This window comes from Mustela nivalis, assembly GCF_964662115.1.
Source record: "Mustela nivalis genome assembly, chromosome: 17".
Taxonomy (NCBI): domain Eukaryota; kingdom Metazoa; phylum Chordata; class Mammalia; order Carnivora; family Mustelidae; genus Mustela; species Mustela nivalis.
In genome coordinates, this window is record NC_139036.1 from 60979433 (window position 1) to 60999318 (window position 19886).

Here is a 19886-nt window from a genome sequence, read left to right on the forward strand (position 1 = left end):
GGGAAGCCTGATACAGATGCTCTGACAGGGGCCGGCACGTGGGTGCCTGGGCTGCATCCCCCATGGGTCAGAAAAGTCCCATGAACGCTCACACCTGGGGACACCGGTGACCAGAGTGGACATGTGCTCAAGAAGCCCACACTTGGCGTGCTGGGACCGTCCCGTGGACTCGGTGGGCAGACGGGTGTCAGCAGCCTCTGCCTCTCAGGAAACAAGCTCCTGCTCTGGGTCCCTAGTAGACCCCCCCACTCCCCAGGGGAGCACCCACCCTCCCCCCCACCGTCATGCTAGAGAGCCCACCAGGCAGACAAAGGCAAAACCAGGGCTGCCAAAACTTCCTGGAAATAATCTGACACTTGGTGCTTCCGGAGGGCCATGATGCATTCCACGAGGGCCCATTCTCCTGGGGGTGGCTCCCGGCCTTCCCAGGCTCCCAGTCGCTTGCCCAGTGCCCCTGCTGGGACCTCTCCGGATGGCCTGTCCTGGGGGACCCACCCCGCCTGCCTCCACTTCCCCGCTCTCTCCTTGGGACACCCTGGCCCTTTGTTCTCACGTGTGCCTCCCACGCTGGCTCCCGCGGGTGCTCCCCTTGGAGGCTCCCCGACGTGCACCCTCCTCCCGAGGACACAGCCTCCGAATGCACGTCCCAGCGGCTCAGAGGAAGGCTGGTCCAGCCCCAGTGTGGCCGGTTCACAGGCCCAGCGGGGGCTCTCGTTGTCAGTGCCCAAGGCTGATTCTACACTTTACTGGAAGCAAGCAGTGTCCCCAGCCCCCTGCAGTGAGGCCATGCTGGGGGACAGAGCCTGGCCCCAGCCCCTGAGGACCGAGGGCCGTGGGCCCTGGTTCACGTGGGAGCCACACTGGGCATCAGGACCACCCGGTGCCTCCCCCCGCCCCCACTCCCTACTCCACTCGATTCCCCCCGCCACCAAGTCCCCCTTCCCTTCCCCCACCCCAGACAGCCCCAACCTGGCGAGGGAGGGCACCGGCCCAGGGGGACCTGCCGCTGTTACGTTGGAAGGACAGGGAGAAGGCACCTTCCCAGGACGCGGCAGGGCAAGGACAGCAAGAGGGATGTAGGTGAGACCCTGGGACTGAGCAAGTTGTGGGCAAAGGACACGGGGCGCTTCTCGCTTGGCTGCAGGAGGTCCGGCCGGCGGCACCACCCAGCGGGCCTCACCGCCCACCCCGCCCCGGCGAGCCGCAGACTGCCGGCCCACCCACTGTGGCAGGTCCGGGCTCCGCGGTCTGCATCGCTAACTCTAGGCACGGCTGCTGCTGCCAGTCCTGGGTCCACACCGAGAAGGCAATGTCTCCCGTTGTGCCCAACGCTTGCGGCCAGGAGCTCTGCCCACTGCCTGGACCCACCCCACCACACCCGAAGGCTGGGCGGGCCGAGGGACCCCGCACATGACCCACGCGCGGCCTGCTCTGATTGGCCGGCCGGGCCGGGCACCCGCCCCGACTCCAGAAGTCCCACGGTCGGCAGGCTGACCTGCTGACGGGGGTGTCCCGAGCCCCACTCTTTCGTCAGAAGGAAACATGCGTGTGCCTCTGCCCTTTCAACCCAGACAGGCGAGCCCCGCACGCTCAGGGAGCTTGCCCTCCACCCTGTGCTGGCGGGGTGAGGACCAGCGATGGGCTGGGCACCCCACGGGGCCTGCCGCAGGGGACCCCTTCTCGCCCGCACAGCTAGGGTTGGAGGAAAACCCTCCCTTCCCAGGCCAGGCCAGGGCTGCCAGGCCAAAGTCTGGGGACAGAGGGGACTCGGTTCCCAGGGGACCCCGTGTGCCGCTGAAGAGGGTCGCTCCTGGAGGAGCCTCACCGCCTTTCCTGCTTCCTGTCCCACGCCGGCTCATGTGGGCTGACCCTGGGTGTGCGCACACCCACATAGTGAGGAGCACACCGGGACCCCGACCCAGGCTAGGCCCCCAAGATGTGGCAAACGCCCCAGTAGATTCTGTCCCTGGCCACAGGTGGGACAGGTGCTCCCCACGCTCCAGACACCCTGGGAGCCAGTGAGGGTGAGGGCAGCGGCCAGAGTCTGCTCGGAGCCACGGGGATGCCCGGGACCACCAAAGCCTGGGGACTGTCGGGCTGCGGGGGCAGAGGGGACCACTGACCGGCTGAGGTTTCCCGCCCCACACCGCGTGTCTGCTGACAGTGCGTCTCGGTTCTTTGGGGCTGGGAGCCCGGGCTGCTTCCCATCGGCCCCGAGGGGTGCTCTCTGGATGCTTCCCGCCCCAGCTCCGTGAGGCCACAGCCGGGGAGCCGGTGTCTCTCTGTCCTTCGGGGATCCTGCCGATGTGCTCTCCCTGCTGGGCCCCGAGGCTGCAGCGGGCCTTGGAGATCTGCTCCGGGGACACCCAGAAAGGAAGAGGCCGGCCAGGCTCAGGACCTTCCGAAAGGCTCTGAGAGGCTCCTACCCACCCGGGACTGGGTCGTTCCTGGCCCTCACACCCCGTCTCTCCTCTGCATTCCTGGGCCAGTCCAGGGGCTCTGGTAGGACACAGACACAGAGACAGGACAGTGACACAGGGCAGGGTCCCTCTGAGAGAGTCATGGAGCCAAGGGCCCAGAGCGACCTCCACAGTACCAAGCCTCAAGTCCCAGAGTGAAGATGGGCCTCCCAGGATGGAGCCGAGGGGAGGCCGAGAAGAGTAGGGTTGGAGGGAAGAGCTGGCTTTCCCCTCTGTGTGCCGGGGCCAGCCAGGCGGCCTCCCCGACGTCAGACACGCCTGAGGTTTCAGGCTCCGGATCTGTGTTCCTGGAACGGAACACGTCACGGGCGGCGCTGGAGTAGAAGGCCGGTCAGAGAGAGCCAAGGATCCCAGGGAAGGAACAAACGTGGGCAAGTGAGCAGAACTCCAGGAAAACCCCATTCTGGAAAAGCCCTCTGAGTGCTCAGGAAGCATTAGAAACGCAGCCTGCTAACGAGCCTTCTGAGATTACGTCAGAAGACCGATAAACACCGTCATCCGGTAGCGAACAGCGAGTTCTCCGCTTACCGCAGCTGTACTGGGGCTCGGGGTCCCCACACCCCCATGTCTGCGGGGGTCCTGGGGGGCTTGCAGGTGCCTGGGCCAGAGGCTGGCAGGCAGGAGCAGAGCGGGGCGCGGCCCCTCACCTGTGCCCCTCACGCCCAGCAGGCTGAAAGACCCAGGAGCCCCTGGTCTGGGGGTCCCTCACACACGCCACCCGCACTGCAGGGCCCCGGCATGCTCTGCGCCAGGGCTGGGGCCCGAAGCACCACCCCCGAGCGTCTGAGGAAGAGAAGGAGGGCTCTGAGCCCCTGACGCCGCCCCAGGAGGTGCCACACGCCTCCCTCCCCATGCCCTCCGGACATGCACATGTCCCCAGACTCAAAGTGGACTTGGTGTGTCTGGTTTAAAATCCGTGCTCAGACCTCATGGACTACCCCCTTCCCCAAGTCCGAGCCTGGCCTGAGGGGTCCCCTTGCAGGATGGACCCTGTGCCCTCGGCCTTTTCCAAGGGCCTGCGGAGGAAGCACGGCCCCCTCCCGCCTGCAGTGAGAGGGCCAACCCAGCCTCTAGGCCCTTCTGCCCACGGCATGGTCCAGGGGTGGGGGGCAAGACAGAGGACCCCCACCAGCAGCTGGGCCATCTCGGCCTCAGCTGTGCCCTCCCGTCGGGGGTCACCGGGCTTGGGACCGCTCTCCTGCAGGGCACAGTCTAGGGGAGCAGCTGGCTGGGACGGAGGGCAGGAGTGCTCCAGGGACTGTAGCCCGGGCAGGGGCAGCGGTGTGCGGAGAGAAACCTTTGGGGGAGGGGGTGGCCATCCAGCCTGGAAGCCCCACTCAGGGCCCCCCAGGACCCCCACCTGCCCCTGGAAGACCCCAGCGATTGTTTCCTGGAGCAACTGGAAGCCGGGGTCAGCTGGAGGCCAGGGCAAGAGCTGGACGGGGGTGCGGGTGGGAGGCCCTGAGGCCCCCGGAGGGTTGGGGGTGGCCTGGCCGGCCCGGGAGCCACAAAGGGCAGGGAGAGTGCAGGGCTGCGGCGAGCTGCCAGCAGGCCTCCAGCAATGTGGTTTCAATCTAATTGTCCCAAAATATTGTTACAGCACGAACCACGTGCCGTCCACTCACCTGCAACTAATCAGCAGCAAAGCTACCGAATAAATCGGTTCCACACCCGCGGGCCTGCGCAGCCCAGCGCGCGAACCTGGGCACCCAGGCCAAGGCCACCGCCGCTGGGGCCTGTTTCCTGTGGGGGGCGAGAATGGCCGGGACAAGGGGGCACCCGCAAGGGCTCCTGCTCCCTCTGGGACGCCCACCCTGACTCTGGAGGGCCGGGCGAGAAGGGCCAGACCCTCAGGTCACAGCCGGTCCAGGCCTCAGAGAGTTGGTCGGGGAGTTGGGGTCACGCTGGGGCTGAAGCCCGCTCAGCCAGGGTCCGCCTGGGCCTGAGGAGGCCTCAGCGGGTTCTCTCCACCCGGACCGCGCCCTCCCGAGACTGTGACCGTTGGGGACCTTGCACGCTCATAGCCATGATCACATGTCTGCCTCCCAAGCCACCAAGCCTTTGGGGAAATATGACTTGGGGGGTACCCTCCAATGCTCAAGGGAGCTGAGGGTGCCCTGCTTGGCGGATGAGAAGACGGAGGGTTGCAGAGGACCTCGGACACGCGGGGGTCCGTTGCGGGCACCTCGCGCGCGGCCTGCCGGTCAGACCGGGCACAGGCCCTCTTGGAAGGGAGTTCGAGGCTCAGGCCTTGGGCTCCAGGGAGTCGACAAGGCAGAATACTGGGGCCTACGGCTCCTTCCCCAGGACGGTAACCATGACCTCCACGGATCTGCCCCTGCGGGTTGTTTGACGGTGGTCAGACAAGGACCCATCTTCCAAGGAAGCGCCCACTCCCAGGTTGCAGGTGGGCGTATCTTTTGGGGAGATGGGGAATGGGGTTCTTGTTAAACCACCTACATAGAGACAGCCTCCCCTGGACCCCACCCTTGAGAGGCCGTATTCCGAGTTAGGTCAGACAAGTAAGTGCTTGTCCTATAGGGATTTTCCAGTCCCGGCCTTAGGTTCTTCAGAGGTCAGGGAAATGAGGCTCCGAGAGCTTAAGCATCTGCCCTGAGGCAGCACAGCCTGGAAACAGTGGCACCGCCTCCTCCTGCAGAACTAGGTGAGGCCCGAGGGTGACCCTGTGGCTTTGTTCCAGCAGGGGCTCAGTCACGGGCATCCAAATGCCCCCTGGGGGCCGCAAGGGGGAGCTTGGTCCTGGAGCCCCACCAGGAGCCCCACCAGGAGCCGCGGCACAGGCTCGCATGGAGACCGATACTCCTCCCACAGACCCCGTGGGGCGATTTCCGTGTAGCCTCCATGGCCCGGGAAGGAGGCTGCGGGCCCAACACCAGCCCGCAGGCAGTAGGAGACCGGCCCTGACTCAGGCTCACATTCCTGCGGTGGCCCGTGGGCCCACAGAGCACCCCAAAACTGGAGCCGTGGGAGGGTGCCGACATGGGGACCCTATAGACGAGACCCAGCCCACGTCTATGCCTATGGGGTCGCCCTTCCCCAGCCGTCTCTGAAGAAGAACGAAGTGGGCAGAATTGCTTTTCGGCTGCTGGGAAGCTGGGCAGGCCTGGCAGGGACTCCAACCCTCAGAGGGGGCGGGCGTGGAGGGGGCGAGCCCAGGGAGACGCTCACCAGGCCCTTTCCTCTATAACCCGTTTTCATGTGCTAAAACATGCATAACAGATAATTGCACCATTTTAACCATTTTTTAAAAGATTTTATTTATTTATTTGACAGACAGAGATCACAAGTAGGCAGAGAGGCAGGCAGAGAGAGAAGGGGAAGCAGGCTCCCCGCTGAGCAGAGAGCCTGATGCGGGGCTCGATCCTGAGCTAAAGGCAGAGGCTTTAACCCACTGAGCCACCCATGCGCCCCTTAACCATTTTTTTAAGTGAGCGCCACACCCAACATGGAACCCCGGCGCAGGGCTTGAACCCACAACTCTGAGATCAAGACCTGGGGCCATGGGTGCCTGGGTGACTCAGTGGGTTAAGCCTCTGCCTTCGGCTCGGGTCATGGTCTCAGGGTCCTGGGATCGAGCCCCGCAGCAGGCTCTCTGCTCAGCGGGGAGCCTGCTTCCCCTTCTCTCTCTGTCTGCCTCTCTGCCTACTTGTGATCTCTGTCTGTCCGATAAATAATAAATAAAGGTTTTGTCTCCGTTCCCTGTCCTGGACCAGAGGGGAATCCAGGAAGGTAGGAAACGCGGAGGGGCTGCGGCAGGTGGGTAGGGGACCTGAAAGGCCATACTCACAGCCCAGGCCAGTAGTAGCTCTGAGCTGCCAGGGGCCCTGTGGGCAGTGGTGTGGGAGCGCTCTGCCCCGCCCCCGGTTGCCCAGAGTCTGGACCAGCCTGTATCTCAGTCCCAGCTCTGACACCCTCCCCTCCACCCCCAACCCGGCCCAGTGGTGTATCCAGCCCTCTGTGCCTCGGTTTCCCCATCTGTCCAAGGCAGCTAGAACAGGATCTACCTCTCTGGAGGTTCCTGAGTGTGGAGGCAGGTGTGGCACGGGCTCCTCGTCAGTAACCTTGGCCTCAAGACACACAGCTCCCCTCTGGGGAAGAAGGACGCAGCCCCTCCAGCACCCAGCCCAGGAGTCTCCAAGACCCTGTCCACACAGTCTGGCTTATCTCCCTCTAAAGTGCTCCGAGGGCCCCAGGGCAGAGCCAGCTCAGAAGTGGATCTGGCCGCCTGGAGACAGGCCCCCAGGCCCGGGGCAAGGTGGGGAGCCCCCCTCCCTGGAGGCAAGGGGGCAGGCTGGGAGGGGCTGACCTGCGGCCCAAGGCTCTGTCCAGCAGGGGCCCTCCGTGCTCTGCCATCGTCCTGGCCTTTCCCGAGGGCAGTGGAGGGCTCTTTCTTGGTCCAGCATAAACCACTGGCTCTGGGCCTGGGGTGCGCCCCGCGTATGCATCTCCCCTGAATTGCAGAGCCCAGCACAAAGGTCTGGCCATGCTGGTCTCTCCCGACCATGGACCCCAGGGGCCAAGGTCACTGGGGTGTACTGTTTCACCCTGGGTGGGCCGAGGAGGCACTCGGAAGGGGTTTGTGGGGGTGCTTATAGACGAGGGGAGCAGCCCGAACAGACGATCGTAGGGAAGATGTGGATGCCTGTGGGGCCACGGGGAGTCTGCTTGGGGTGCCACACCGTTCCTAGGGCAGACAGGACTTGGGCTGCCGAGAGAGGCTGCTTCTGGGGGTCTGGCCTGTCAAGGATGAGGCAGGGGCTCATGAGGGACTCAAGACCCTGGCCTCCCTGCTCTGGGGCTGCCCGGAGTACCCCAACTGCTGCCCGGACCCCGGAAATTTGGAAATGCCTGGTATTTCCAAAGGAGGGATTGGCCTTTCCCCAGGCCAGGCTGCCGGGCATGTCCACAAATGACCCTGCAAAGTTTCTTTAAAATGCATAAATTTGGGGCACCTGGATGACTCAGTGGGTTAAAGCCTCTGCCTTCAGCTCAGGTCATGATCCCAGAGTCCTGGGATTGAGCCCCACATGAGGCTCTCTGCTCGGCGGGGAGCCTGCTTTCCCCACCGCCTCTGCGTGCCTCTCTGCCTACTTGGGATCTCTGTCAAATAAATAAAATCTTAAATAAAATAAAATGCATAACTTCTTTGAGCATGTCTTAGAAAAAATAAAACCAACACATCACGCCTCTGACTTCACAGATACGCTTGGGACAAGATCAGGAGGAAAAGCCCGTGGACTGAACGGTGGTTCGGGGTCCGGACACACTGAGGTTCAGGGCGTGGCCCCCCTTTCCCACCACGCAGGGGCTTGGGTGAGGAGCGGGGAGAGGCAGGGCAGGGCAGGAGCTGTCCCTTGGGGCCCGAGGGAGCCCCTCCAACCTCCCTCTCGACGCTCCAGGCTAGCCCACCCCCTTCCCGCAGGTTCTCCCGTCTGTCGTCTGTCGGAGCGGGGGCAGGCCGGCCAGAGGCTGGGCGGTGACTCCTAGCTGGCAGGGGCCCATCTGCTCTGCACCCTGCCCCGGGGCGGAGTGAGAAGCCTGACCCTACTCCAGCACCGATGGGAAACCCCACCCCAGGGCCCGCGGCGGGACAGGTGTGGCTGCGTGGCAGGCTCCCTCCCACACCCACACCGGCCTCCGGCCAAGGCGGCCGAGCCCAGCCTGGCAGCTTCCCCTGGCAGACGCCATAGCCATGGCTCCCTGGGCCTAGGACCCAGGGTCCAGGCCAGAGTCCCAAGCCCTCAGCAGGGAGGGGTGGGGGTGGGCGAAGGCGGGAGGTGGGGAGGCCCCACGCAGGTGGGGAGCCGCTGCTTTGACAGCAGTGCTGGAAACTGGGGCTCCGGCTCTCTTCAGACCCGGAAGCTGCGCCTCTCAGCTTCCCCCCACCCTCCCCACCAACCACACAGGGCTAGGTCCCAGCCCCGGGGGCAGAGGGCAGGGTCCGTCAGTTTGTGAAGGGGGCTTGGGCCACTTAGGAGTGGGGGGTGTCCCTCCCAGGGACCCTTCATGGGGGCGCTGCTTGGAGCACCCCATCAGCCTCACCCAGGCCTAGTGGCCCTGATTCCTCCTCTGTCGCCTCCTTTCGTTGGCCCCGGGCACCAGGCTGGCCCCAGGGTTAGCTGGGGAGGGGTGGGGCAGGGTCCAGGCGGCTGTCAGGAGAGGCCTGTCCTGCTAGGCCGGGGTCGGGGCGGGGGGGGGGGGGGGGGGCGGGGCACGGGGACACCCAGCCTCTCCGCAGCAGGCGGAGTCCTCAGGGAGACAACATTCCTGGGAACCGGGGACAAATTCCTGGCAGAGCAAAGAGCAGAGGCTCCGGGGCGGGGCCAGGCAGGCGCGGTCTGGGGGACTGAGAAGCAGGACTTGGGACTGTTGCAGGGAGCAGGGGGTGGGAGATGGCCAGTGCCTGCTGGCACTGGGGTGCAGAGGACGGTGCCCTATGCCAAGCCCCGCTGCCAGCCTCCCCCTCTGGCTGGGGGACTCCGCTCCTGTTCTTTGGCCTCACGGCAACGTGGTAACAGCCATCCTGAGGGGGCGGCAAGACCCGGATGAAGGGCTCAGAGCCCCCCACCGCCCCCAGCCCGCGGCCACTGTCACACAGGATGCCAGTCCTGCATTCGGGGCCCATCCCTCATCGGAGAAACATGGCTCCTGTCTTGAGCTTGCTGACCACGGCCAAGGGATGGACACACGGATGCAGGGGTGCCTGCTGGCTCAGGGGGACCAAGGGGAGCCTGGTGCCATGAGTGAGGCCCACCCAAGAGTCGGGGGAAGCAGAGGGGACGTCCTGACCAGGAAGAGGCCCGAGGAGGGAGGCCGGCCCAGCCAGCCACGGCCGAACATCTTTGACTGGGCCTGGAGGGGCAGGGGGTCGTGAGGCGAGCTGTCTGTCCGTCCGCCTGCCTGGAGCTCCCAGGCCCCAGGGACAGCTGAGGCTGCAGGGAGCAGATGGGCCGGACCCGGAGCCCTGTCCCTGCCCCGAGCCCCCTGCAGGCCCAGAGCCCCCTGCAGGCCCACGAGGCGCCCACTGCCACCACCCCACCCCCCGCCACCGGCCCGGCCCCTTGCAGGATCTCACGCACAGGAAAAGCAAATTAAAGGAGGAAAGGCAAAGTCTGGTGAGCGGGCCTGGAGGCCTGTGCTACCGGTGGGGGAGGCTGAGGGGCTCTGCAGGCTGACTGGGGTCTCAAGGAGCAGAAGAAACGGGGCCGCAGCCAGCCCAGTGACGAATGAGCAAAGGCCACCAAGGCGGGTCCGGAGTGTGAGCCGCCTCGTGAAAATGCAGAAGGCCCCGTGGCTGCGGAGGCGCTGCCCGGGGCTGACGGTGCCCTCCCCCAGGGACGGAGCTCCTTGTCCTCAGGGGCACCAAAGAGCCTGCCCAGGGCCTTGGAGCTTGGGGTGCAGAGGGTAGGTCCCCAGCAGTCCACACCAACCCACAAGCCCCAGACCCTGTTTTCTCTTCTGCGGTTTTCTCTTGGCCGGAGAGAGAGATGCGGTGGTGGCCGTCACACTCTCAGGCCCCTGTAAGCCCTCCCTACGGAGCAGCCCCTCCCCTGCAAGTGTGCAGAGCAGGTCTGGGGCACTGATGCGGGCGTCAGCGGGGTCCTGGAGCTGGAGGCCGAGTGAGGACCTCGCCCCCTCCCACCCAGGGGCTGCCACAGGGGAGAAGCCAGGGGGTTAGGGCTCAGCTCCCTGCTCCCCCTCTGGGGCCTTCCCGCGCCCCTGCTTTCTCATCTGAGGAATGGGGAGCACCAGCTTCTCCTGAGTTTTAGTCTTTCTTGGCCTCAGTTTCCTGTTTAAAAACAAGTTAACAGGCTTCCGGCTCAGGGTGTGGTCTCAGGTGCAGAGCTGGAGCCCCGCCCTGGGCTCCGCACTCCCCGCACTCCCAGGGGAAGTCTGCTTGGGATTCTCCCTCTCCCTCTCCCTCTGCCTCTGCCCGTCGCCCCCACCCCCCTGCATCGCACTCTCCCTCTCTTGAAAATAAACAGACAAACAAATAAATGATAAAAAAAAAAAACCCAGGGCCCCTGGCTGCCTCAGCCTGTGGACCAGCAACTCCATCTGGGGGTTGAAGTTCTAGACCCGTGTTGGGTGTTGAGTGCAGAGCTTACTTAAAAATAAAATATTTGGGCGCCTGGGTGGCTCAGTGAGTTAAGCCGCTGCCTTTGGCTCAGGTCGTGATCTCAGGGTCCTGGGATCGAGCCCCGCGTCGGGCTCTCTGCTCCGCTTTCCCTCTCCCTCTGCCTGCCTCTCTGCCTGTTTGCGCCCACACTCGCTCTCACACAAATAAATACGATCTTTTTTTAAAGTTTTAGAAATTAGTTAATGACAGCAAACTCCTGGTGTGCGGATTTGAGGCAGGATTTCGGAACTACCCTGGTTTCCCCTTCAAGGGCGTCCTGGAGAGCGTCAAGGCCTTCGGCCCTCAGGGGCACGGACAGGTGTCTAGGGGCTGTGGTCACTCCTGTCAGCTGCATTTGAGTAACAGAACCGCCCCCTCATCAACGCTGCGGAGCCAGAGCAGTGGCAGTTCGGGCCCCGGAAACCAGGGCACACGCTAGGATCCCCGCGAAGTCTTCGTTGCAGGCTGGGCGCTGCCTGAGGGCCCCAGGAGAGATCTCCCTGTAAGGACATGCAAATAAAATGTATTTGTGTATATTGATTCTGTATCCAACAGCTTTTTGGTTTTTAGTTTTTAAAGTTTATTTATTTAAGTAACCCTCTACACCCAACGTGGGGCTCGAACCCACAACCCCGAGATCAAGAGTCCCCACCGGCAGCTCTTTTTAAACAGATGCCGTGGCATCTGCTCCCTCTCCTCCCTTGAAAGCCAATCTCTGAACCACTTGGGAGTCGGTGGCAGGTGCTGCGACCATGTCCTGCACACCCGGCCGGCCGTCGGGCAGGCATCGAAAAGGCGGGCTGCCGACGTCCAGGAACGGCTTTCACGCATTATCGCACCCAGGAGACCAGCTGGTCCCGCTCTGCTCCTGGTCCCTGGTTCTGTCCATAGTCCCAGACAGCAGACCCCACACTGCCTGGGCCTCGCACTGCGATTACTTGTCCCATCTCTCTAACCGCCTTCCTTGTAAAAGAGACGCCCCCCCTTCAGTCTGCCTCGCCACTGACCTTGGACAGCCTCCAGAGCGCTCCTGTGACCGGGGTTTCCCCCTCGTCGGACCTAGGGCTCCATTCAGGGTACGTATGGACGAGAGCAGAGAACCCGCCCCCAGTGTGGCCGGCCTCCCCCCATGGGCACCGCCAGCCACACCCAGGTCCCAACGACAAGGCTCCCTGATGTGGCACCTGCTGGGTCTCCTCTGAGCTGCCCAGGGGCACGGGGCAGGGCACAGGGAGGAGGCGGGACCCAGGAGGGCTAGAGGTGAAGGGCAGAGAGCCTGAGGTGTGGGGCTCAGGGTTCCCTGGAGGGCTGGGAGCAGAGCGGCACCAGGAGAAATCCCTTTCCCTTGGCAGAGTCTCCAGGAAGATCCAAAGGGTGTGGGGCAAGGGGCCTCAGGGCACAGGGTAGGAGCTCCGAGGGGCTGTGTCCAAGGGGAAGACAGGAGCAGCCTGACCTCTCTCTCTCTCTCTCTCTCTGCAGCCACGGGTACCCAGCGAGCAGGCTGAGGACGAGGGGCTGGGGAAGTGGTGACATCCCTGACTTCCCAAGCTCTTCTCTGACGGAATCCCAGAGGTGGTGAGGCTGGCAGAGAGACGGGCCCCTGCCAGGTCTGAGCCCCCGGGTGTGGGGGCTCAGAGGGCCTCTGGGAAGGCCTTTGTGTTGCTGCTCTGGCTCTCCCAGTACGTGAGGTACGCTTGTGCCGCACCAAGTTCTAGGACATCAGCGTGTGGCTGGCGTCTGCCGGGGCCCCTCAGGCCCACCCCAAGACAGCCCCGGGAACACCTGCTGCAGGATGGAGAGCAGAGTTGGGAGCCCTCTTCCACCCCATCCTGGCCCCACTCACCCAGGGGAGGTGGCCCTGATGCCAGGGGAGCGGCAGCAACCCCCCCAGGGTCAGAACAGTGCACAGCAGGGCAGGAGCAGCGTGTGCAAGTCAGGCCCATCGGGCCCCAGGAACTCAAATCGATAAACACGCAGAGAGCAAATTCCATTTCAATGAAAACATCACCAAATGGCAGATTCCCAAGCCCCGGGACGGGGGTCGGAGAGCCCGGGGCCCAGCTGGGCTCACTCACCCACCTGTCAGCTTCGGCCCGATGGGGAGGGGAGTGCATTCTGCTGTCCAGCCTGGTTCCCGCGTCTCCCCAGCAGACCAGCGCCACCCTCCTGAACGTCCACCGTGTTGCTGGGCCGGGCTGGGGTCGAGAGGACCAAGGGCCACTAGACGAGGACCTTGGGGATGGTTTGTGAATTGTTAAGGTTCCTGGCTACGTGTGGGTCCGGGAGGCCAGGGGGCGGGGGCGGCAATGACACCTGAGGGACAAGGCTGAGAAGGGGCCTTTCATGAGAGAAGAGACCTGAGGGGCAGAATGGGAGGGACTTGGTGTTACCCGAGGTTAGGGGTGCGGAGAGGGGCTCTTACAGCCCTCTGCTCTGCAGGCCACACTCTTATCATACGCCTACCCCAGGGTGCCTGGGGACGTCTTGGGGCGGGGGCTCTGCCAGGACAATGCCCCAAAGCCCACGGAGACTTCTCGACAGCTTGCCTGAGGCCAGGACACCATTTCCCACAGTGACTAGAATGGGCCCAGCCTGGGTGTGCGGAGGTCATGGTAGGGGATCCCAAGCCCAGGAAGCCGGGTCAGCTGGGTGGCTCGGGGCCAGGGACACAGCCCCAGGTGGGAGGAAGGGCCCCTGGGGGGCCCTGCTGGGATGACGAGTTGTCTTGGACAAAGACAAAGGAAGGCTTCCTCATCGGATGGACCTGGTTCGGTCCTGCTGTGTGGCCTCGGGCAAGCAACTAAACCTCTCTGTGCACCTTGTCTTCAAGGTTAACAGTCGTTTCCATGGCAGGACGGCTGTGGGGACCCACAGTGCCAATGTTGTAAATGCGGCAAGGACAGCACAGGGCAGCTCGGCAGTGCTCTTAGCGGGCCTGGGGCTGGCAGTGTGGTGGCCCACCCGAAGACAGCCAAGCCCACAGAGGGGTCAGCACGGCTAAGGGTAAACAGAGGATGGCCGAGGGGGGCCACAGGTGGTCTCTGTACCTGCCAGGTGAGTGGGACGGCCTGTCCCGCTGGGGCAGACAGCTGGGAGCCTGGTTCCTGCAGCCTAGCAGGGCTTCTGCTGTTCTCGCTGCCCTGCCCCCACCTTCTGGCCCCGTCGTCGCCCCTCCCCCTCCATCTCAGCCTGGCTCTCCCAGCTTCCTGGTGGTCCCATTGCGACAGCAAGGAGGTGCTGGGGAGGCCTGGACGGCGGGCTGGGCGGCGCCCCAGGCCCCCGCCCCCAGTACTGACCCTGCAGCCCATCCAGGGTCCTGGGTGGTAGTTGGACTGGCCATGCCAGAGCCGTCCACAGGCGTGCTGGTCACCCCCAGGCCTCCCAGGCCTCTCTCCAGGGCGTCTGGGTTTTCACCAGGGACCCTGGAGGGCCCCTGCACGGTCACATCCTTCAGAAGGCGCTGAAGGCCAGGCAAGCTGCCGGCTGTGCAAGATCCTGCTGGGACCCCACCACGGGCGCTGGGCCCGCCTCGCCTCTGGGCAGCTGAGCCCTGATGTGCGCAGGCCTGCTCGGCCACAGACTTAACTCCCCTCACCACCCCTGCCAGACAAGGCCCACCTGGCCCAGAGCCGGAAGCTGAGAGAGAAGGGGCTGGGCCTCTTTACAGGATGGGGGAGTCCCGGCGAAGTTCTCCAAGCCCCAGGCACCCTCTGCTGGAGTGGACCTACGAGACCACGGTCACTGGTCTCCGGATGGGGGCAAGTGGCCCTGCTCCCCACCCCAGCCCCTGGCCGCCCTCCCCTGCCTCTCCTCCTCGGCTCCCAAGGGCGTCCTTCACCCCCAGCCTGGAGGTCTCTGGGCATCCAGTCAGGGTTCCCCTCCCCGCCCCACACCTCCCTTGTGAAGGACGTCCTTGGTGTCCCTAGGAAGTACTCCAGACGCTCCCATGAGACCCAGGTCACACAGCAAGAGAGCCAGGATGGGGGGTGCAGGGGCGGCTCGGCCCCTTCGGAAGCACCCTCACGCCTGCCCTGGCTCCGCTGGCCCCCCGGGCAGCTCAGCCCCTAAATTGAGGGAGGGATTCCCGGCTCCTCAGAAGGCTCTCGTCATGCTAATGGCTTTTCAGGGGTCCCTGTGCACCCGGGCCCCCGACTCCCAGCTGGCACGATTAGCAGTGAGTTCAACGCCAGGAAAATTATTAATTTCCATCCTCAAGTTTACTTCTGGGGAAGTTTGCCAATTAATTCCGCAAACCGAGGTGGCCAGAGTAAAAGGGAGAGGCAGGCAGGGCCCCGGGACAGTCCTGGTGAGAGGTGTGGGGGACGCGGGTATAGACGCCGTCATCCTCAGGAGACTGGAGGGCACAGACACAGCAATTAGGAGCCTCCCCAGCTCCGACCCACCCATGCCACTAGCAGGTGGCAGGAGGCAAAGCTGTCCTGGTCTTCTGGGCCACGGCTCCTAAAGTGTGTGTGTGTGTGTGTGTGTCTGTGTCTGTGTGTGTGTGTCTGTGTGTGTGCCCGCGCGTGTGCATGTGCTGTGGGGGTTGGACTGGGAGCCCCAGCTCTCACGGTCTATAGGTGGGAACAACAACCACGCTGACAGTTCAGCGCCAGGTCTGACTGGCAGGAGCTGGTGGCCTTGGGTCCTGTGACAGCCAGGGCCGCAGTGTTGGTCCTTCATGTGCTTTCTTTCTCCCTTTTGTGCAAAGTCAGGCCCCTCCACTTCAATGCCAGGTCCCACCCTGGCAGCCTTGGCTCCCCCAAGGAGTCTCACGGGTCCCCTGTCCCTGCTCTTGCCTTGTCCCGCAGTCTGGGCGCGGGGTGGGCAGGGTCCGGGTGCTGCGGAAGAAACCAAGGAGACACCCGTGCACGGACTGTCTGGGCCCCGAGGCCTCGGCATCGCAGAGAGCCTCAGCGGGAGTCAGGGGACCCTCCAGAGGCATCAGGAACCGGAATGTGATCCACAGGCAGGGGAAGGAGCCACAGGGGGGCTCCTGACAGTGGGGGGGAGGGGGCACCAGGCAGGTTCCCTCTGGACCTGAGGAAGCAGCCCTGCTTCCCTCGGGATGAGCTGGGGACCACCATGCCCAAGACCCCCGGGCCCTGGGGGGCAGTCCTGCCCAGCAAGCTTCCAGATGTCTGGCTCAGGAACGCTGCCCCCAGCCTGCTCTGCAGCGCCCAGGAACAGAAGGGCAAGGCCTCCAAGTGACTTTTCTCCGCTTTTTAAAGGCAGCCCAGAATATTCCACTTCTGCCGGCCCGAGGCCCAGCCTGCCGCTGCCCATGCCTCTCCGTCTCCTGTGCCCCCGGCGCACTTCAGCCCGGCCATGCCTGTCCCTCCGCCAACGCCCTAGCTGCCCTCATCAGGCCTCAGAAGTTCTTAAAAAGGTAAATTAAAATAAATTGCATTTTGAAATCACGAGGAGGAGTGATGGTATCGCCTTTAGTGCCTAACAGCCACTCGTGAAGTCTAGTCCTTGTAGCCTTACTCGCCTGGAGACCGGCTCAGGGCCCGCCGTCCACGCGGGCTGGGGGATGCGGTTCCCGGCCAGGCACCCGGCGGAACAGCAGCGTGAATACATCGATGGGCAGAGCCAGAGGCTTCGGGAAAGTCCTGGAGGCGACAAGTAGAGCCCCTGCCTCCTGAGGGATGGATTGGGGCCTTGGAGAGGCCTCTGGGCCTGGGGTGGGGGGAGCGGGACCTCCCCACTCTCCTTCCTGACAGAGGAGGACCACTGCAGAGACAGCAGCCCCTCCACACTCCCCCCCACGCCCCGGCACAGGGGAGCAGAGTGGGATGGATCAGCCGCACGCCCCAGGCCCGGGAGCTAGCCTGGCCACTTTCTGGGGCTTCTTGCACCACTATGGGAGGGGCTGGGAGGGCGAGAGTCCCCTCCTCTTTCTACACTTGCCCTGGGAGTCTGCAGGGCTGAGGCCGAAAGCAGAGTAGCGGTGGGCAACAGAGCTCCCCAGTCTCCTCCGGGCCGGCAGGTGGACAGGCCCTGCGGCCCTCCCAAACCCTCTGTTCAACGACGCGGTTGGAACAAGACCATGTGCCCAACCGATAGAGAGAGAGAGAGAGACTGAAAGCCAGCCACTACCACTTGTACCACTTGTGCTGAACTCCATCCCCAGCGCCCCTGCCCCAGCCCCCAGGGCCGCGGCCCATTAATCTTTAACTGCCTCTGGGCTAGCGCTGACCCCGAAAGCAAACAGGAATAGGATTCCTGGGGAAGGGACACTCCGGCTAGGGGCGGGGGCGGAAGGCTCCACCTCATCCCCCCAGCGTCGCGCCCCATCGAGGCTGGAGAAGGGCCCTAGCTCCCCAGTCCCGAGCCCTGCGGGACCCCAGCGCGGAGGCAGATTGCGGAACCGGAGCAGAAAGCCCAGCAGGGGGTCGGGGCAGGGGCGGGGGCGGCGGTCCCCGGTCTTGGCCGAGGTCCCCGCAGCAGCCTGGGGGCAAAGGCGTCCCGGCAGAAAGCGGGGGCGGGGGCGCTTCCTCCAGAAATCCGCGGGGCTATTGTTAACACTTTCCGAGGCCAGGGAATTTTTCCAGGAGGTTGTGACGGCCCCAAAATAATCATAATAACGCCCCTCCCCCAGCAGCAGGAATTCTGGAGAAAACAGCTGCTGCCGCGATCCGGCCGAGAAAAAACCAGGTCAGGCGCCGGGAAGATCTAATTTAAGGCGCGCACCGGCATCCGCACCGCCCGCGGCACGCACCGCCCTCGCGCCCGGGTGCGGGGTTCGCGGCCCGGCAGGACCAGGGCGCGCGCCGGGCCGGCCGCGTCGTGGCCCGAGACTCGGCGAGGCCCTGCCCTGCGGGGCTGTCGCGGCGGCCCGGAGGCCGACCCCGGACGGGGGACCGGGCGCCGGCAGGCTCGGGGCTCCCTCGGTGATCCACAAAGCAGCCCGCCCGTGGGGGAGGGGAAGAGCAGGACCCGCCGCCGCCGGGAGAGCGGAGCCGACCTCAATCAGAAGTGACAGCAGCAGGGGCCGCGGGCGCGGGCGGGCCGGGCCGGCCGGGCCAGCAGGCCCCATCCGCGCCCCTGTCTCGCGCGGGCCACCCGGGGCGCCTTTCTCCGCGGGGCGCGGAGAGCGCGGGCTCCGGGGTGGGCTCAGAGGCGGCGGGGGGCGGCCTGGGCCTGGAAAGTTCTTGGAGCTGACGCCCACTCCCCGCGGGCCGCACGGGGTCCGGGCTGGAGGGCGCAGCGGGTCCGTGAGCGCCGGTCGTCCCGGAGCGCAGGCGTTTGGCACGCGGTGGCCAGGCCCCGCAGCTCCCGGTCCCCAGGGTCCCGCGGACGGTCCTGCGCCGAGCCGCTGTCCTGGCACACCTCCGGCCCCCCTGGGTGCTCCGGGGGCCCGAGACTCCGAAGCCGGTGCTGGGAATTTCGACGTTTCCAGGGACCCCGAGGAGCGGCCCCGAGCCTGCTGGTGGGGGAGAAGGGCGCCCAGTGCGCGGTAGCGGGAGGGCGGGCTGGCGGAGCCGAGCGGAGGAGGCCGCAGGGGACACAAGGCCTGCAGCTCCGGGTGTGCCCCCCACTCCCGCCCTGGGTGTGAGTTCCTGTCTCTGGGGCACAAATCAACAAACAAATAATTCTGGTATTTCCCACACTGGGGAACCGAGGCGGGGCTGGGGGCAGGTGTGTGTGAGAAGGACGGACGGAGAGAGGGGGGACAGGGTGGAACCCGCTGGGTTTTTTTTACTTTAAAAATTATTTTATGTCACAATCACTTTTCGTTAAGACCACAAACATCCAATTTGGCTTGGCGTAATAAAATCAGCCGGAGCTCCCTTAAACGGAGCCATTCCGGTGAATGAAGTTGTGAAATCCAATCTATTGTATCCATAAAGGAGAATGCTTTCGTTGTAAATTCGGGCTATCAGGCAGCCATACCTGGGGCCCGCCTCCCCTCTGGATTTGCTACTTGAAGGCTTATCAAATTACTTCAAAATGTGGGGCTACCCTCTCCATATCTCATGGCAACAAAAATTAAATATGGCAACATTTCTTTTAATCGTAGGAAAAGGTCAGGTACAACCCCCACAACAAGGGGGTATAATTAAAGAAAGACTTTCCCCCTCAACCTCTCCTCTGTGTTGGGAAGCGCCGCCCCTATTTCACCAATTAATTCGAGTTTCTAAAACAATCCGAATGGGCCAAGGCTTCCTTCATGTCCTCTTCAGCTCCGAGGCTGCAGAGCGTCTAGGGCAGAGCTCCCGGATGGATCGCACTTGGGCCCGGAAGACCTCCACGGCCAGACACCTGGACCTCCGGACCCCCTGGTGCTGGGACGTCTTGGCTCAGCCCCAACCAACGGCCGCGTCCCTGCCCGCGGTCTGTGCACCTGGGCCACAGAAGTGCCTGGGAGACCCGCTCACTCCTTCCAGCACTTGTGCTGGGCCCTGAGGCCTAGCACGCTGTGGGTCAGACAGTCTCCGCAGTGGCCTCCGCAGTGGCCAGGCCAGACAAAGGAGTCGCTCAGGAGGGGTTAATCCATCCCCACCCCACACCCTCCTGGGGCAGCATGGGGCAGGGAATGGGGAACACCCTGGTAGTATTGATCTGCTTGGCAAACGGGGTCGGGTCTGGGCTGCTGTTCCTTGCATGGGGGTCCGGGGTCCCAGGCCCTCCCCCTGTGGCACCCTCCACGTCTGAGAATTAATGGACTCCAGGCTTGGGCTGGGGGCATCGTGCGCTGGCCAGAAGCCAGGCCCCCCAAAGATTTTCCATCAGTGCTCCCAAAGAGGGGTGTTGGGGGGCAGGCAAGGAGGAGGTGGAGAATCTCGAAACTCCCAGGTAACCGAGGACCGGCTCTGTCAGGCCCTCGCAGATTTATGAGGTGCCGGAGGGGTGTGGGCCAGGCCTCCGGGAGGCAGCCAGCGCACCCGCCTAATCTTTGACTTCCATCTAATCATTTTGTTCCTGCCACTTTCGACTCAGTGTCCAGAGAAGCAAACAAAGGGAGGATGGGGGATGGGGCCACTCGGCAGCATGGAGGGATCCGCGGGGTCCCCCCCCAGCACAGTGGGAGCCCCTTGAGCCCCAGGCTCCTACCCTGCGTGGGTCTCCGGGAAGGCGAAGGACGAAGGGTGATCCCAGCCGGACGTGAGGGACTCACTCTCCAGGCCGGCTCAGCTTCCTCCACTGGTTAGGGTGGGAGCCGCGACCCCCCAGCCGGTCTCAGCACCTCACGCAGGCCGCATCGCCTCCAACGCGCTGCCAGGCCGGGCTCCTTGGGAGGAATCCCCGTGAAGGCCCTT

The 19886-nt window shown here is 64.3% G+C and overlaps 1 protein-coding gene and 1 long non-coding RNA gene across 2 annotated transcripts in view; both read left to right on the plus strand.

Moving 5' to 3' along the window:
• LOC309850933 overlaps window positions 1–19886 on the plus strand; it is a 1194231-nt gene that overhangs the window by 910954 nt on the left and 263391 nt on the right. The gene's annotated exons all lie outside the window — the stretch shown is intronic.
• LOC309850893 (uncharacterized protein) lies at window positions 12768–18434 on the plus strand. Its single transcript, XM_082705485.1, has 6 exons — window positions 12768–12862; window positions 13162–13232; window positions 13474–13674; window positions 15852–16009; window positions 16105–16248; window positions 17225–18434. Exons 2-6 carry the CDS (start codon window positions 13230–13232, stop codon window positions 18084–18086), a joined length of 1368 nt encoding a protein of 455 aa, XP_082561611.1. The 5' UTR covers window positions 12768–12862; window positions 13162–13229; the 3' UTR covers window positions 18087–18434.

What these genes read in the sequence shown, in the direction of transcription:
- LOC309850893 (XM_082705485.1), top strand. An exon ending in CCTCAGAAGTTCTTAAAAAG is followed by an intron (nt 16,010 to 16,104) that starts GTAAATTAAAAT and finishes TAGTCCTTGTAG; the next exon opens with CCTTACTCGCCTGGAGACCG. An exon ending in GAAAGTCCTGGAGGCGACAA is followed by an intron (nt 16,249 to 17,224) that starts GTAGAGCCCCTG and finishes CCCCTCCCCCAG; the next exon opens with CAGCAGGAATTCTGGAGAAA.